Source organism: Salarias fasciatus, chromosome 1 (genome assembly GCF_902148845.1).
Source record: "Salarias fasciatus chromosome 1, fSalaFa1.1, whole genome shotgun sequence".
NCBI classification, from domain to species: Eukaryota; Metazoa; Chordata; class Actinopteri; order Blenniiformes; family Blenniidae; genus Salarias; species Salarias fasciatus.
The window spans coordinates 28618790-28638033 of NC_043745.1; the positions used below are offsets into that span (position 1 = coordinate 28618790).

General features: G+C 40.0%; 1 protein-coding gene across 4 annotated transcripts in view; it reads right to left on the reverse strand.

The window, feature by feature from the left end:
• Positions 1-19244, reverse strand: part of pcdh9 (protocadherin 9) — a 198854-nt gene that overhangs the window by 137881 nt on the left and 41729 nt on the right. For 2 of the 4 annotated variants that reach the window (XM_030088192.1, XM_030088170.1), the window contains exon 3: positions 5673-5774. The exons of the other annotated variants lie outside the window; for them this stretch is intronic. In XM_030088192.1, the coding sequence (XP_029944052.1) occupies positions 5673-5774 (102 nt within the window). The remainder of the gene's footprint in view (positions 1-5672; positions 5775-19244) is intronic. 4 annotated transcript variants of the gene reach the window in all.

A 19244-nucleotide genomic window follows, 5' to 3' on the forward strand; every position in this document is an offset into this window, starting at 1 on the left:
CAACGCCTAGAGGAGTGACCAGTTATCACAAGCCACCAGCTCCGTTGTTAATAAAACAGGGGATGGGTGGATCCAGATGAAAAAGAGGATAAAAAGAGAGGAGGATGGAGAAAAGGGTAGGGGAGCATTGGGTGCATGTTATTTTGACTGACGCCTCGCAAAAGGTGAAGCCGATCAGGATCAGTAGTCAGTTACCAAGCTGGCAGGAGTTCTCTTTTAACATCTTAGCTTTGGCTCCTCTGAAGATAAATTTAACGCCATCACTTCTCACTTCAGACCGTGGAGAGGGGTGGAGAAGTGAGGAGAGCGGAGATGAGAGGAGCCGGAGTGGAGAGGTGGGGCGGGCGGTGTTAGGCTGATCTAGCTAATGGCCAAACTGACCTTCACAGAAAGTCAAATGGTAAGAAGAGTAAGTAGTGTGTCACACAAAGCCACTGCGGTTTAATCAAGGCTGCTTCCATTAGGCCCGGCTCTCTTTCTGCCCGACAATTTTCGTAGTTGAAACTTATTTGATGTGTGTCGGACCACTACAATCACACCCGAGGATAAAAGATATTAAAGGATAAAGGATATAGTATTACAAATAAGAAAAAAAAGGGAACATTATGGAGTTTTGTATCTGATTTGCATTGCTACTGGAAAAACAAAAACAAAACAGGAAAGGCTATAAAAAAATAGTTCCATTCTTCTGAGACAGCTTGTATTATTCAGTAATTGCTGAATGTAAACAAATTAGTCTTTCCCAAGGCTGACGTTCTTGGCACCATTTCAGTTCTTAGAGATTGCTTGTGCTCTCCCACAACATGGAATCACACCAGTGTTTTACTACGAGGAACACATGAATGTTAAAATAACGGAAAGTGCAATAATACATAGTGGCAATATCATTTGGAATTTTTCAAACAGAGCAAAAGCCGCCTTCATATATGGTAAAATGGCTCCGGGCCGTTCCTCCTCTATCTGGGTTTCATCACATCTTTCCACTCTGCAGTCCGCCGAGCATTTCTCCGCTACCTGATTGAGACATAGTCTCAAGCAGACGCGCACAAAGACAACCGCCCCTCTCCCAGGATCACTGCAGAATCTCACCATCAAGTTTTTCTGTCAACAAAGCCTGTAAAACATGGAGCAGTTTCCAAATCTGAATAGAAAAGCTTTGTTGTGGAAAATAACGTTTCTGTACAAAGGGTACAGTGGTCCACAACGGCGATTTTCTTTCACTCCATTCACAGAAGGCTATTCACATTTTAACAGAAGCTTGACGTGCACAGAGCTGCAAAACACTTTTCAGAGTAAGTCACTTAGAATTGTTGGACTTAGTAAAAGAAAATTCCTCACTGAAGGATCCACAGTAAAATACAAAAATATCGGTTAATAATCTGTTTTCTTTAATTTCTTTTCTTGTCAGTTCTTTTGGGCGCATCAAGCATGTATTGATTGGTTCATTATTTTTCTAAGTAGTAGCAGTTACTGCGAGGCATCCAAAATATTAGCTGTTAAAAGAAAGCATTACTGAAACAAACAAGACAAAGCCACACGTTCATCGTCAAACTATGTTGAAAGGTATGAAGAAAAAAGGAAGTATGTGAAAGAAGCCTATGACTAATGCTGAAGCCCCATTGGCCAGTCAGTGGGGGGATGCATCATGCATTTGATGGCAGCCAAAAATAGATGAGTCATGAAGAAGGCATGGCATTTCAAGATATAAAGCCTTGACCTTTTATTATTTTCAACATTAAAGAAGAGCTGCATAACATATGAGCAACTCTGGCTTTCAACTGAAATCTTTCAGTTTTATACTTCAAAATTCAAAGTTACATATCTTTTTTCCTCTCAAAAAAAAAAAAAAAGAAAGAGAGGGATGGTAAAAGGCATGACTTTTTCCACAATCTGAAAACTGTCTGCAGACAGATATAACAAAGACTTTTAGCTCATTCACTACTGTGTACATTGCAAATTGTATCTTAGGAGCTCAGAAAAAGGTATTACTGTAGCATTATTGCCTTGTACTTCCAAACCCCCTCAAGTCTCATCTCTAAGCTCAGCTCACACTCAAATATGATTCTGCACTAGATCAGAGTCTATTTCAAAAGTCAGAATAATGCCTGCACTAATAACAGCATGTGTCTGCTGCACACTGCTAATGGGATTTTCTGGCATGGTCAATAAATAAATTTGAAGAAATACATTTAAAAAATAAGTACATTTACTCTACATGGGATCACGGAGACAGTTTTAGTTTTTGCAGAGAACAATGAGTTCATACATATTTCAACGGTTGTAAATACCTTGCCTGATAAGGTTGTTCAAACATTTTTATCAGCATAATTTCTGTGAAAACTGTGACTGACTTTCAACTCATATCTGCAGTGTGACTTTAGCGGAGAAGGATGAGGCTTTGCGTCTATCAGAAAGTTGCTTGGTTTTACCTTCTTTCCAAAGTTTGCACAGATGGTATTCCATCCTCTCTGGACTCGCTAATATTAGCTCGGTTCAGATGTTTCTTGAGACTCATACATCTCATCTGCAGTCCGTAACTTGCAGACCCCTAATTATTGAGGATGAACTTAATTTCCGGGATAACGCACATTAATTATTGCCGTTAATTAAACAGCAACAACAAATGACTAACAGGATGCTGCAAAGCCAGCTCAGAGTGCACCTGTGCCCCATGAAGTATTAGTCAGCAGCACTGCGTGGCATCAGTCAGACTTCCAAAATAAGGGCGTGAAGCCAGATTTACGTCTTTGTGTAGCACTAAGGGCATATGGGGTATAATTTTGGATTCCCTTCACACCAACATGCTGATACAATCAGAAGCTCCAGTGGCTTTGACATTGGTAAAAAAAATATGCATGTCAGCACATGTATTGATACCAATGAATCCAGAGACCAGAAGGTGTATATATATATATATATATATATGAATGTATGTATGTATGTATAGGAGCGAATCATTTCAGCCAGCTGTGGCTTTTCGCGGTCACTCTTGCCACTCTTCCACCCCTCCTTCCCCACGCAACAACTCCCCGATGCAGTCCGAATGACAGAGGAAAGGAAATTATCGAACACCAATACAATAAAGCTGTCTGGTAACTTAATAGGGCTGCTGAGTAGGGGCACTGTGGCCATCTTGCTTTGAGGCGATAATGAGAGTCATCATTCCCTCTTGGGCTGGAAGAAAAGGGCCTCCTCAGTGGTGACTGTGTGTTGGTGTACATGCATGTGTGTGTGCGCGCATGCCTGTTATTCTTTGAGCTTCTCTGGTCCGGTGAGGCCCAATAAGCAAACAGCACAGTGCTTTAACAAAGCCAGAGAGATCTTCCAGCGAATATATCTAGGGAGAAATCTGTAAGAAATCCTGTTCATTAAATCAGGCTAAAGTCCAAATATTGACTTTGTAAGCTTCAGGGACACACAAAACATAGACTGTCCTATATATCATATTACAGGTCCCTCAACCATTTATATGTTTGGGGAATATGTCTCAGCTTAACAAAGGAAAGCTGTCTCTCAGCAAAGATAAAAGTAACATTTGTTAATGGAAAGCAACATGAAGTCAGATCTAATATGAAAACCTCCAACAATATGTGTGTAGAAGTGACAAGATGCTGTGTTACTAACAGACTGTGACTCATCCAAATCACTCATCAAACCCTAAACAAAGGGCTATTTTCCTCTTATTTAAATTACCAGTGGGGTTCCCGTTTAATGAAATCACTCAACAAAAAATTTTAGAACACTGTCTGTTTTCAGGGAAATTACAGGAGATGGTGAGAGATTCTGTCTGAGATACTGAAGACTTGAGCAATTACAACCCTCCTTCTTAGATGAGCAGGATAATACGTTACATGGGACATCAGGTCTTCAGTCCTGCAGTGTAAATCAGGCTGGCAGTGGAACATGACAACGTGATTATTCACAGCTTGTCTAAGCTCAGCATTCAGTATTTTACAATATTAAAATAATTTTTTTAAAAAAAGCCTTCGGGACACAAAAGTGTGACTTATCTATGCATGCATGCATGTGTGGCAAACATGCCAGTGGATTCATTTCAAAGAGAGCTCCTCACCCATTTGCATGGAGAAAAACTAGTTTTCAGCAGTCCTCTGCTCTCAGAATGTATGCATAATGCAGGATCTCTCACACTGAATCAACTGCCCACACAGGAACGGCACAGTCACTCTTGGTCACTTCCACAATCATCTGATGGCTTCGGTGTCAAACTCAGAAGCTGTTTGACTTTCTGACCCGGCCCGACACGAGCAATACATAAAAATCAGTGCACGACACCGCACTGTACCAGAGGGCGTGATTTACACCCAGGAGAGTTTGGTTAACAGGGACTACACTGTGTTTGTACCTCTGTCTTGTTAGCTTTTCCCATTTACTGATGGTGGACCCAGGGGTGCATAAGAAGCCATGAATATTTAATGCGGTGAAAACTAAGAGTACAACTACTGTGATCATTACAGCTAAATAAAAAATAAATATATAAATAATTCAAGTGTTTTCTCTCCTTTAGTGGTTATTTAAAAATGCAAATATATCAAGTTCACAATGCCCACCAAACATGTGGGACGAGAAAATTAACAATTCAATACCTGGCGAGGAAACCGGTCGGGGTGTGTCACATACAGTGATATCTCTCACATTTAATTTGTATCGAAACAGCTTAGCTGTCAGTTGATTCTTCGGTAAATCTGCAAAGCAATAGAAAATATGCTCCACCTTTGCACGTTTATGCCCACAACTCTTCCACAGAAGAAACTTAAAAAACTTCAAGAAAAAAAAACGACAACACAGAATCAATATCTTCCCATAGATTCACTCATATCTGAGCAAAACCCTTGAACTCAGTCAAAGAAACCTCAGGGTTCTTTTTTTATGTAATATTCCATACACCCAACACAGATACTGTGCAAAATATGGATGTGATTGATGACCACAAGGAAGAAATAAATAAAAATACACAGAAGATAGAGCCACCTCTAACAAGCCCTGCATGCCATACGCAGCAATGAGTAAAGGATTTGAAGACAGAATAATCATCTGTCCGACATGAAAAGGTACAAAAAAAACTGACATTGCTGCTTCCATGGAAAGGCAAAATATGATAAGTCCAAGTTTACACCCCGCCCGTGTGGATATACAGTAGTTGATAACAGCGAGTAAGAAAAACTGACATCATTAAGATTCACCAGTGTGCTAGCAACGCAGCACAAGCAAACCTCCTCCAACCCCCAGATGACTATCAAGCACTGTGTTTTCCAAGCATGGAGGTAATGAGACAAATACTTATTACTCAAGTAAAAATGGCATGAATATTAGCATCACATTAGGCCATGAATTTAATGATGTTGTAAGCACAATATGTCACAGTTACTCCGAAGCGAAAGCTTATTTAAACATTGTATAGCGTGGAGGGAGAGGATGTGAGGAAAGCGCAGTCTGTATTAGTGCAGTGTTTCACAGAGAAGCACGTCCAAGTACAGGATGCAGGCAGGTATGAGAAAATGATGCTTTAACAAATTATAAGTGAGCGTAACATGGCCCAGGGTGGAGCGCTGCGGTAACAAAGAGAAATGAGCGTGCTGGTTTGTAAAGTAACGACTTGCACTAAGTGAATCTGCAGTGATTGTTTAGTTAGAAATGGGACGGTCGGTACTCACTAAAGGGGTGCAAGGGGTCCAATATTCAGGGTTCAGCTCGGCTCTCGGACGGAGGTCCAGATATTCAGGGTTCAGTTCAGTTCGGGCACGAGTTAATGTCCCCTTCGTGAAAGATTGAGAGAAAAGTCTGTTAGAAATTGCTTGTTTATTTCGGGTTTTGATGTCATTTATGGAAGTGATGATGGAAAATGTCTTGGCTGTTTAAAAGCCCACATGAGGAAAGTAAAAGTGCGTAATGCTAACCACACAGAGAACACAGACAAAATATTAAAAAACATTCTTCACTGGCCTTGGATGCCCTCAGTTTATTGACCAAGAAACCATACTGTGTAGGCATTTAAGCTTTTATTCCTTCGTTACTACTTGTTAAATGAGGACAGTCATGATTAAATTGTCACGCTAAACACTGAGGTGCATGTGGCTGCTGTTATAAATCACCCCCTTGCTCTGGAACAGAAGCTTTTCTTTCCAGTTTGGTTCACTTGATTGATGCGTTTACTTGAAAACATCATAAATAAATTGTGCTTGAAAAAAAAAAAAAAAACACATATGCCGAATGCTTTTAGTGAGTCATATTTAGGACACTTTTGTGCAAATAATACATTATATAGTAGGAACATGGTTGGATAGCAAGTAACTAATATTTTACTGATATGCAGTTACTAATGTATCCAATAAAAATCCTTTTTTTTTGCAAGAAATTGTAAAATATGTGTGACTTTGAATGTAAATAGCACATGACTTCATTTTAAAGTCTTGAAATATTCTCACTCTTGATGTGACATTTAATGAATACCTGTTAAGTGGGTATTAACAGCATACAAATGCAGGATTAAGCTAAAGTAAAGCCGTTTTCAAATAAAATGCCCGTTCAACATATATCATAATGATATTTACAACAGGTTTCCTTTGCCTCTTCTTCTTGTTCGGTCTTAAATGCAAACTAAATGAGGTTAGGATCCAGTTTTCCGTTCCTGAGGCCTTCTGCCCTAAATGACAGGCCAGTGGAATGGACTGAATCTGCTGGGCCCCATGAGGTCTATGATGTATACTGTAATTATCTGCTGATTCTCAAAATGGCTGTGTGTAATGAGGCTATGCTGCATGAAGCCCCGAGCATAAATCACTGTCTTTAACTGACTTCCAGATGACCAACAACAACACAGAGCAGAGGCTCAGAGGAAGGAAGAAATGGGTTATCTGGGCAGCAGTACGACACAGCGTCCAACTTGTGCTCCTTATCAGCAAAAGCCATATTGTTAGCCAAAAACTTGCTTAAGACAGTTTTCTATCTCCCTAAAAATAGTCAACCCATATCCACTTCTTCCCAGTTATTTATGCGTCTATAGCTTTGCCTACCAATGTATTAACTCCGCGCCGCCTTATTTAGATATGCGGCACAGGTGGAGACTTTTTATTGATGGAGCGTTAGGCTCAACTGTGCTGAATGGCTCGGTGCCAGTCAGCCTGTCAGACTGTGTGCTGTCACTGGCATGAAGCTGCCTCCATAGTCTGACTCACACACACACAATCATAAACAAGTAAACAGCTACCACCCCCACTACGAGACACACACACGCACACTTTTATTACGAACCCATGAAATGTTCAGCCTCAGAAATACTGTGGCCCGTGTATAGAATACGATGGACAATGGACACATGCGACCAAATGTATGCCACACAATTTTAGGCTGGAAGCTAACCTGTGTGACAGAGGCTTCAGACAAACACACAACTGAGACAAAAACCCGCAATCAAAGTCAAAATATCACCGACACGGAGGCCCAAACTTCTCCGTTTTTTTCTGCTAAGATTTGGCATGATTACAGTGACACATTTACATGCATAAATAAGAGGAAGCTTGATTTTTAGTACAGTTCTGGAAAAGGCTATTTATATTTATGTGATAGAAGAGAATCAACAGAGAATCAATGAAAAATGAAATCAGTGTGCTGAAAATGCTGTGCATGCCACTGAAATAAATGTGCATTTCTTATTCCACTATTCTTTTCCTTGTGAGTCTTACTTATGTGAAGAACAAACGATCAAGGTCGATTACCCCGTCCTGTGACTGGGACGCCTGGATGTATTTAGATTTTTAACAGGTCTATAAATGCCAAAAAAAGGTGCAATGAATGAATAATTCCGCTGTTTATCCAAGATAACGCTCAATATCTGTCAGTTTGCCAATATTACTGTGTTTTTCATGGCTACCGAGAAGTTCATGACACAAATGTTGAATGGTTTCTGTGATTGGGACGGTCATTTTGCGCTACATTGAAGCGTATATCGTCACACAGCTGAAACTCTGTGATTTTAGTTGTGCTTCAACAGTGTGAAAGATGCCCAGGCCAAAACCTGGCAGCAGCAACAGGATATGGGATTGAAAGGGTTAATTAGTCATAATGAAGCTGAGTATAAAGACACTTAATCGGATACCCAACAAGCATCAGGATAGCGTGAGATTGAAAAGAGCATCTCTGCACACACTTTGAATCTGCAGCTGGTATTTTAGAAACTGGAGCAAAGATGGCAGAGCATTTTGGTGTGCCATTTGTGAAACGGTTTACTTCACAAACAGTCAAAACAAATATTGAGGATTTTAAGTTTCACAAACATGGAAATTATTGCAGAAAAAGATTAAATTGGACAACATTGCACAGGTGTGTGTGTGTGTGTGTGTGTTTTTTTTTTTTTTTTTGATTGTTCTGGGAATATTCTTTCCAATATTAAATACGAACTAAACATTTTAAGCCACTTTGTTTCATTTATCAAAGTGAAAAAAACAAAGTGATTATTTTTTTTCTCTTTCATTTGGATCTTTTATCTGTTATATTTCTTTTCTCCAGATATCAAAACATGCATGACGAGCTCGCAAAGCTAAAGACGAGGCTTAATTGAGACTGATGGTGGACAGGATTAATTGTGAGTGCATTAGAGGGACAGGGAGAGGGAGGTTAGCCTGAGATGGTTTGGTCATGCGTGCAGGACAGGTGATGAGGTTTATGGATGCAGTGAGCAAGGACAAGAAAAGAATTAGGTTGATGAAGGAGGAAAGAGGAGAAAATCATCTGCTGTGGCAGCCTGAGAAGGTAAGACATTGAATCCAGAAGCTCAGACGGACAGCCCCACTCTCACAGTGAACACAAGTCATTTTGGGTGTCCAACAAGATTCTGGCTCCGCAATTAAGTTATGAAACTTAACAAACTTAACCGTGTACAAAAAGCATTTGGGGTGCTATCCAGTGATACCTGTGAGGCCCTTGAGGAATATCACTGAGACTGAAGCATTTAACAGTGAAGCATTTGAAAACTATTTTGAGGGAAATTGGTGAATTTTAACATTTCCCAGTACATGCCACACATTTAGGACAGATTTCTAAATTGTAGTGTTAACCAGTGCACGTCAAGGGGAATCAGGAAATTTCTAACATCCACAAATAGCGACCTTTGCTTCTGAACTCTGTGAGCCCCCTGGACACACATGAGCATCACACCAGACCTCCCAGCACCACAGGAACACATTCACACAGTGAAAGTATTAAATAGAGAAACAGTGATCTGTTCAATATTAGCTAATAAACTCAATACATCCTCTGTCAGATTTAGAGGCTTTGGTTTGTAGATGAAAGTTCAATAATTCATCCACTGTTTCCCCCTGAGTATCATGTGAATGTACCCTTAGGTGTGTAACTTTTCTTCATCAAGCCAGAATGTACAATGGATGGAAATCTGTGAAAAGCGGAGTTGTGAAAAACACATTTTCTTTCTTTATTTGTTTTTTATTTATTTATTTTAATTTATTTTGTGTTTTCACATGAACACTATCTCGCAATAGAATGAGGTGCATTATTGCATTATTCCCGCAGTGGTTATTTTAGCTTTGGCAGGCATGGGCCTATCAAAACTGTCTTAAATTATTATTTTCACTGGAAAAATGAAGTTGCATCGAGTTATATAGAGTCAGACTGATGTCACTTTAACTGATGGGTTGTAATAAATCTTCTGTTCCTTAATCGTGCTGACAATTCCGAAATTTTAGTTGCAACTATTTTCCACTCAAATTGTTCCAATTATTGGTGCAAAATATGGGTGTAAAAAGGGGAGAGTGATACTCACTTCCTCTACCTCATTATGCATCATCTTAATATATTCCGCTTGTCTGTCACTCTAATTAATGGCAGTCCTTCTCCATAAACCGCCCAGAACGTGAGATTATTTATTAGTACCTAGCCATTCATCACCGGCGTGATAAGTGACTGAAAGAGGGAAGTGAGAGTTGGCAACATTATAATTGATCATTTTTCACTCCACATAGAGTGATTGTGGTAAATCCTTGGTTGCGGTGTGCGATACTGACAACACCGACAACAAATATAAGGGACATGAACAAAATGGCCCATTGAGATTGATTGACTGCTGACAGTGACACGAAGTTTTAATAGACTTTACATTACCAGTAATGTAAAAAAGAAAAAGCAGGAGGTTTCAGATCGAAACGATGGAGCGAAAAAAATAAGCAGATATCCATGTTAGGAACGCACAAAGGAGTGAGAAGACTACTTTTTCCTTAATATTGTCGTCTTTATTGAACGTGTTGGATTCTGCTTTTATTTGTGTCTTTATATGCTTGAATATTTGGACTCCGGCTCACTGAAAAGGAAGCAAGGCTACAGAAACTTGCCAGACAAAAAAAGTCCCAAATTCAAAGGAGGCGTGGAAGGTGAAAACAACATGAATAGACTGTGGGGTGGGGTGGGGGGGAAGCCTGTGGTGATGATAATTTGGTAATTTTGTCATTGGTGTTACGGTGCAAAACATTTTCAGAGTGGAGAAGTGGGTGAGGAATGAATACTGAGTCGATGTGGGCGCGACAGGAATCTGTCATAACAGTTAAAAAGCTCCTCCCAAGAAGAGGATGATCTCCTTTTGTGTGGGACGCACTAATATTCACACATGAATGCATTTCACCTCATACTCATGTAGGAGGAGATACAGTACCTTATTTGAGTACTGTGTCGCACAGAAACCATGACTCAATCCAACAACAAGGTTAATAATAGATTAGGAAGGGACCGCTGACCGGCAGTGGACAACAGGAATTACAAGTGCAAATGCTTTTGCTGAATGAGACCATTCATGACAGAAACACGTTTAGTTCTGCAATGTCAAGACAAAATAAAAAAAAAAAAGAAGAAAGACAGAAACAGAGCGAGAGGCTGCTACCCGTCCATCCATCTTTTGCCTGAGCCAGGGTTGCTGATCCCATGTGACAATAGGTGAAAGGCAGGGTGCGCCCCAGACAGGGCACCAGTCCATCACAGGACTAACACGTATAGACAGACAATCGCTCAAGAACACACTCCCACCTGTGGGCACTCTGAAGTGACAAAAGTTTTCAGATTGTGGGAGCCAGGACACCCTGAAAAAAAAAACCTATTGCATGTAGAAGGAGGTCATTGCTAAACCCTGACCAGTACTCTCTCTTAGTGAACTGGCTGCAAAGCACATCAGGCAGCACCCATCCATCCATCCATCCATCCAACCATCCTCTATACTGGTTATCCTAATCAAGGTTGCAGGGTGCTGGAGCCGATCTCAGCTGAGTACAGGTGCAGTCAACCTGCAGGTCATGAATCCATCGCAGGACACACACACAGAAAGACCCACAGACACATTCACACTTACAGGTTATTTAATTCAATTTAATGCACTCGAGACTACCACTGTAAAATTTCAATATCGTTGTAGCACAGGGTCAAAGGTGGTTTGGACTCTGTCGTTGTGAACTGGGTGAAAGCCACATCGCCACATCAGCAGAGAGTATTATGCACACCAAAAGACATTTAGAATTGACATTTTAGATAAACTCCAACTCACTGAAGTGTGGGTGGAAAGTGCATTACATATTGTAATGTGCATATGGTGTTAAACTCTTAAAAGCGACAGTTCCAGGCTTTCAGCCACAACATATACAGCATCTACCTTTCATTATATGAACAATATTTAGAGGAAATCACAAAAATACCAAATTGGGACGGTGAGAAGGCTCTGACATTAACCATGTGCCATCATGGAATTACAGTCCTTACTTAAATTAAAAAAAAAAAAAAAAAAGTCTGAGGAATAGTAAAACTTTATATTTTGCAGGGAGGCAGCATGTTAGTTTGGGCAGATGATCGATGGTGTGTAGGTAAAAGCATAGTCTGAATTAAATACATGTAAAAGTTTGTGATTTTATTAGTTGCTGAGCTGAAAACATAATCTTACATTAAAGACATATCTGAATGAACAGAGGAGCTGGAGGATCAGAGCGACCTTTGTTCATAATTTAAAAGCTACACCGGCAAACCTGAGGAAGGATGAACCGCTGTGACCAACATGCAACGGTAAGACCAACAGCACCACGGTGAAAGCCCCCGTGGACCTGTAAAGCTATTCTGTTGAACTTGCGCCCTTTATTGTGAGCTGAGAAGATGAGTTTCATTAGGGGGATAAAACACACTTTAATTAGCTTTACCATTAGTCTGGTCCTGCCAAGCCCTCCCAGTCACAGCAGACCTCTAATTCAGTTTAATTACCTTAGAGATACCACTGTATGCACTCTTCCTTGACATCACAAGACAACATTCATTTCTCAACAAGTGTTGCTTGTGTGTGCACTGCCGAGAGAGGAACACGATGTGTATCTTGCTTGGAGTGGTGAGACTCACGAGGGGGAAATGACACTTTACTCATTAGTTTGTGGACGACTTATTCAAGTCGTTCTTTAATTAACATTTATTTACTTAGCCATTTACTGGTGTGTGTGAACGAATCGCAGAAACACATCAGCTCCACAAGTTTCTTTTACAGGTAAATGCGGTGATTTGATATTGGAAGGACAAAAAAAGTTTTATGCAAATTCTTCTAAAGAAATAAGCAGAATTGGGAAGCTATAGTTTAAAGATAAGAAGCAATGAGAACGTTCCAGGAGAAGTGTTAACACTTAACACCACAGTAAAATCAATCACAGCATCATCTGACTTGTCTCTGGAAATTGCCCACTATTGGTTAATATATTACGACTATAATCACCCTGCGCTGGCATGACTGTCTCCTTCCTAGCAGGCTGCTGACTTACAGTCGGAGCTGTGGTGATGCAAATGAGCCCATAAAGTGGCTGTATGCAGGGATTTCCCTCTGGACATCAGACTGAGATGTGCAGAGCAGCGTTGTCTCCTGCTCTGCAGCCCACTCCCTTCTTTGGGCAAAATAATTTCATTTAGCAGGATTTTGTTTGCGCTTTACATGTTGTCTGGACTTTATCGCTGAAAGAAATAAAACAAAAACATTAAAAAGGAGAGACACAGAAGGGAAAATATGTAACACAGCACAACATAAAGTAAACTGGAGTGGATAGAAAGAAAGTGGCGACGATTTGAACAACAAGGCTGCTGCTAACTTATTTCTATTAAGCCGTTGAGATGGCCTAGCAAGAAAATCTGTGATTATTATTCTTTGATTTGCAAAGCTGTGCCGTGATTGGCCCTTCCTTTGGTGGCAGCATTAAACTTTATGTTTATGGGTCCCAGTGTTAAGCCCATTTCCACGCTCCCAATTCCACGCGCTAAGTATTGACATTCGATTTAAGCCGACGACAGAGAGGAGGGTGCTTTATGACAGAAATGTAATGGAACTGCATGCAGAGAGTGTTGCAGTAAAGGAAAATATCAGCCAATTACAAGGACATCTTTGCATAGTTGCAGAGTAAAGAATATGTGTCTGATGCACCTCTGCTTTGTTCTGGAAGAACAAAGGGAAGAGGATTCATCTCAGCCCGCCGCCCTTTCAACCCCCTCTGCTGTACTGAAACACATACAGAGAGAGTACTCTCTAATGAAAAGCCCTCTATGTGTGTGTGTGTGTGTGTGTGTGTATGCGCGCTGACAAAAATTAATATAGAGATTGCGTTTGATATGATAATTAATTACACAAGTTTAAAAGTGCCCCCGTAAATCACCAGACACAATAGCTAAAGTGAGTTCAGGGTGGGGGGATAAATGTAATACAGTGGATTGTTAACATGGCAATTCAATGAAGGTGCTTTGTGAACGAATGGAAAACAAATTAGGTTAAAGTCTTGTGACAAGATAAATAAAACCTTGATCGATTAAGTGGTTGAAAAAGACGGCAGTCCGGCACTCGATGGGAGCAGTCTTGCTGTTACAGTTTAATTCTTGAGCCACAGAAGAGCATTGATTCTCCCTGGCACCCTGTCCCTGTCATTACAGTCAATGCTGAGGCCGGCCCAAACCGTTCTCAACAGCTGCTAATGGCTGCGAGGAATTCAGTCGGACTTGTGGCAGAATTCTAATAAGCAGATTTTATGAATTTGGAGTGCAGGGACAAGGAGGCAGGAGGCTGCGGGTCGCCCAGGGAACACAGTGAATGCATTAACTAAACAATTCCCCTCTATTACTGCACAGTTTGGATAACCTCTGTTCTGAGATCCTGAAATGAGTTTTAGGTGATAGAAAGGTCAGGTTTTCTGATGAAACAGCTTGTAACAGCAATAATTGTAACCTGTTTGAACAAACATTTCGGCTGTTGAAAAAGCTGTTTCCTCAACAATTCAACTAAACGATGATATTTTTCTTTATTTTTCTCCTGGGTGCTTTAGTTCCTCCTCGAGGGCACCTTTTATGTCTCGAGTGTGGGACTTCATCTCACTAGGGGTCTGTCTTTGGATTTGGCCTCAGCGCAGTGTTATCCATGAAGCTCTCCCGGAGGAAATATGTACCAAAAAAAAAGGAAAGTTGCTGCGGAGCAGCACTTTTCTCCGAGATCAGCTGGGTTTCTAGTGGCCACTCTGTCGAGTCCTTTCCTGACCTTCGTTTTCTTTGCAGACTGTAGTTTTTTCAGTGCTCGTCTTGAGGGATCGGTATCTTGTGGTTTCACCACAGATTTTGCAACTTTTTGAAAGCATCCCTTTTGCCTGCTTTTACTACTTACTTAGGATTAGAAGTCAGGTTTCTACAGCAATTTAAGAACTAACCAGCCAAGGAAAACGTCTTCTTTTTTTTTTAATTGGGTAGGAGTTTTCGGGGTTTTTTTCCTTTTTTTTCTTTTTCTTTTTTTTTTTAAAATCTACTTTAAAATTGGCTCTTGTGTGGAACATGTTGACAGACAGTTGTGTGCTGCAGTAACACCCAGTGTGAATATTACTGCTCGGAGTGTCGCGCTGAAATTTCGCAATAAAGGGCTGATTTGCATATTACTGTCAACTAAATTCCTCTTTCGGCTCAGTGAAACAGGAAAAAAAAAAGAAAAAAAAAACCCCTAAAACGTTTACATCTTTTTAACAGGCCTGATTTGCCTGTTGAATTATTAATCAAATTTAACATAAACAAGTCAAGGAGAAACGACATGTAATCTTATGGTATCCACCATGAAGAGAATTCATAGAAACATAACCTGCTGGTTTATTGTCAGACCAGCGAGAGATGGATGCTTTATACTGCTCCACTGCCATTCTCACACAACACACACATTTTTCTGTCTCTTGTATGTCTCTATCCATCTGCCTTAGTCTTTGTTTCTCGATCTCGTCAAAAGTTCTTTGTTCAGTTCGGAAATGCTGCTCTGCTTCAAAAGAGCTCAGTGAATTGAAGAAGCTGTAGCAGTAAAAATGCTGCATTTAAGTCAACTGAGCTTTTTCCCTTGAGGCCATTCGATGTTTTCACCCATATGAGTGCAGCATCCCTACCTTTAGACTTGCTCTACCTCCACCATTAAGTCGCTATACTTCCAGACAGAATAGTTGTCGGAATGTCAAATAGTCTTAATCAGCGGTAACCAATTTGTGTGTATGGTTACAATGAAAAAGGCCTTTTGCCTGCCATGCACTATGAGCCATACAGAATGAGGGATTTTATTCTCTAACCTCCATGCACTGAGTGCATTACATTCCCCCTGATGGGGATTCTTATATTCTTCAAAAATATGGAGCCACAAGATTGAATCCAGTGCAGCCCTTAGGTTGGACACAAAGGAGATATACACCGACGCCAAACTTCTCTTCTTCTGTGCGAACTCTTGGAAATTTTTTGCAACACGAGCAAGGGTGCCAGGCTCCATGGATGGCATTGTCACTTGGAATAAGGAAATAAGGAGCACGGCTTCATTTATAGGCTGCCAACAGGCTTTTAAATACGAACTCAGCTCTAAATCAGCAAAACCGATGCACAAATATACTTCTTGTTTGATACAGCTTCATAGGGACATATTTGTGGAAGTTTTTTACAGGTGTTTGTGCACAGTGCACTTGCATTGTGAGTCAATTGAAAATGTTGAACATGTGACTGGCAAACAGAGACTTGTAATTGATGTTAGCTGAAGTCCAAATGCACACAGTATTCAGATGAAACCGAATTGTACTTCACTGGGACTGTCACTGTGTATTTGCTTGTCCACCTCTCTGCTTTTTACCAAATATACAAACAAGTCAGTGAATGAGATAAACAAATATATATGAAACATAAAATTCCTCAGAAAATGAATGAATGCACAGAAAACAATTAAATTGCAGGATAATAAAGGAGTAAGTTGAGCATCAAAAACATTAGGGACAAATGATGAGGTTCAAGACAGGATAAGAGAGGCTCCCTTTTACACTGTTAGAAAACGACCACAATGCATCTTCCTCGTTAACCTCCAAATACCCCTTCCCCTCCTCCTCCTCCACCCCCTCGCTGCTGAGACGGTGTCAGGGCAGAAACGCTATGCTGAATGTGTTGTCTGGTCTGATTCATTGATTCCTCATCTGGCTTTACTTGACCTTTATCTGACTGAGGTCTGCGCAAGTTATGCTCCAACCACAGCTCTGAAATATCAGTTGTCCGATGGCGCTGTGCATCGATTGTATTGATAAATGCTTCCATTAGCCCTTCCTCTGTCAGAAAACAGACGAATCGCCTACTGACCACAGTACCATGAAATTATTTTTAAAAAATGGAAAGAAAGCACATAAAAGCTAGTCAAAGCTAATGGTTTTTTACTCTAAATATCAATCTTTTCAGCTTTGCACGAATGGCGGCAGAGCAGAGGTCAGTGGCTGAAAGCAGCACTAAAGAAGTACCTGTGGATCTGAGAAACATCTCAATTCATAAATCAAAGCGGTTGTCTGAAGACCCTGACCATGAAGTGCCTCATAAAATATTCAAGAATTTCAATATTGATAAGGAAAGCCATCAAAACAACTAACATGAGCGCTTCAAAATCAGTGCTGTGTTTATTGTTTTCTTCGGGAAACCAATCAAAATATTGTGATGCATTTTCTGGCAAGTTGAATAAGTAAATACTATGTGATCTTTGAAGGAAAAAAGAAATGGCTTATTTGATGTGTAAATTGATGTGAATCTGAGTGTTCTTCGTTTGGAAGCTATTTTCACTCTCTGACCCTTTAAAGCAGGAATCGGTGTGTTGTTTAGTTTTTTTAATTGTTAGAATATTGCTGGTGCTTGAAAAACTTGGATACATGAAGAAAGATATGTCAAGATGATAAAAAATGGACTCAATGAGCATGAGTGAACAGCTGTGCCCTCATTTTCCATGCAAAGACAATAAGATAGCATAAGATATAAAATTACTTTACTAAACACTACAAATCAATGATTCTTCACTGTTTTTTCTTTGGAACTTGGATTTCTCCTTGGAACGCTTGCAAACTCTCTCTCTCTCTCTCTCTCTCATTTTTGATTTAGGAAAACATAATGAAAGTCAAGCCCTGATTGAATAAAGGAGCACACGTGAATTAAAATTTCAAAATCACAGAGCACTTTTTTGTGAGACTTTATTGCATATTGTTGTCATGCACTTTTGTTGATTAATCAATGTTGATCAATTGGCAATATCACAAGCTCAGAGTAGGAACCGCCTCCTCGGACCCTCGGTAGGGAAAAGAAGTATAATAAACTAGAATATGCAAAGTTTAACCCAGAGGACAGGAAAACACCCATGTCCTAAAGTTTAAACTACTTTAGATAAATGTCAATTTAGTTATTGGTTCTGTGTAAATGGGCTTATTCTCAAAAAAGGGTGGAATTTCTTAGAGAGATATCCTGCTGCTCAATTTGTACCAAAAATCTGCAATTCTTGATTTTTTTTTTTTTTCCCCCGTGTCTTCGTCTGAAACAATAACTGCACCGGATCATGAAATGGTAATAATATCAGTGTGAAAATTGCCATTGTAAGCAGTTGTTCTAGTCTGGGGTTTTTCTTATCAGATTCCCGCGCTCACAGCTGGGTGCCAAATGTAAGGCAGATACCCACACTCCTCAGACAAAAGCCTCACCATCAAACACTGATAGTCAATTAAAATTTCATCAGCTGGTTGAAAAGACTCATGGATTCGTGTCTGTCAGCACGTTGGCTGCTGTTTGAAAATGTTGATGTTTATGTTTGACAATATTACAGCTGACAGAGTGAGAAAATGGCCATATTTGTCAGCACTTTCCCGTAACTGAGGGAGTAATAAGTTGGATGGTTCAGAAACAGAGCGAGCCTGACACACACTTGTCTGACTCAAATATGTGAATCTCAATCCCTCTCCACAGCGTTTGTTGAAATTAAAGACTCATTTGTAACTTATTCATAGCCGCATTTTCTGCAAATTCTACATAGATTGCCTCATTGCTCTTCATGTTTACTGGCGGGAAACAGAATTCGATGCTTTGATAAAGTTTTGCAGAAGTAAAAAGTAATCCAGATTGGAAGCATTATTTCTATTTTTTTTTAGGAGGTTTGTATCTGCAAAATGTTTCCAGCCTCGGCAGCAAAAAAAAAAAAAAAAAAAAAAAAGTAAGAGGAAGATGCTCTTCCAGGTGTTGGTTTTGGAATTACAGGACTGGAATGATTTATGGCACTCCCAGTGGTCTCTGCATTCTGGTTTGTGTACAGAGACAAAGTCAACACCTAGAAGAGCATGCATATAGGTTGAGACTGGCTGCTGGCTTGTTGTTGTGCATTCAAATGAGACACTCAGGGGTTCATTATCCTTGCTGATGCTACTGGCTCTCGAAAGACTGCACCAGCTACTGAACATGAGGCATTATAATTATGGGGAATTATTTGAGAAGAAAAGGTTCCCTTTTGTGTTCTTTAGCTGTGTCAACATCCGCCGCATTTCACGTTGTTGGGCATGTGTCGAGCAAATTATACTTATTAGACAACGTTATTTGGTATTTTGGTACAGTGGTTTATGCACACAGTGACCTATTTCCTCAAATGCAACAAGAAAACACAAAAAACATTTTCAGATTGGTTAAATGACTGTTTTCTGGTGCACTCAAAACAGTGTATTAGACTGACAATGTGATTTCATCTATTTTTTTAGCAAACGGCCATTGTAAAGAAAACGAAAACAAAACACTGTCACTATATTTGTGCGATTTATATGCAAAACATCTCAGACGGTGGCAGTAGACTGGAGTGTAAAGTCATTTTTTTGAATTTCCCAACCCGTGAATGTTGTCATTAAAAGCCTGTTGTATTTATATATACAATAGATAAATATCTTGTTAACCACCCT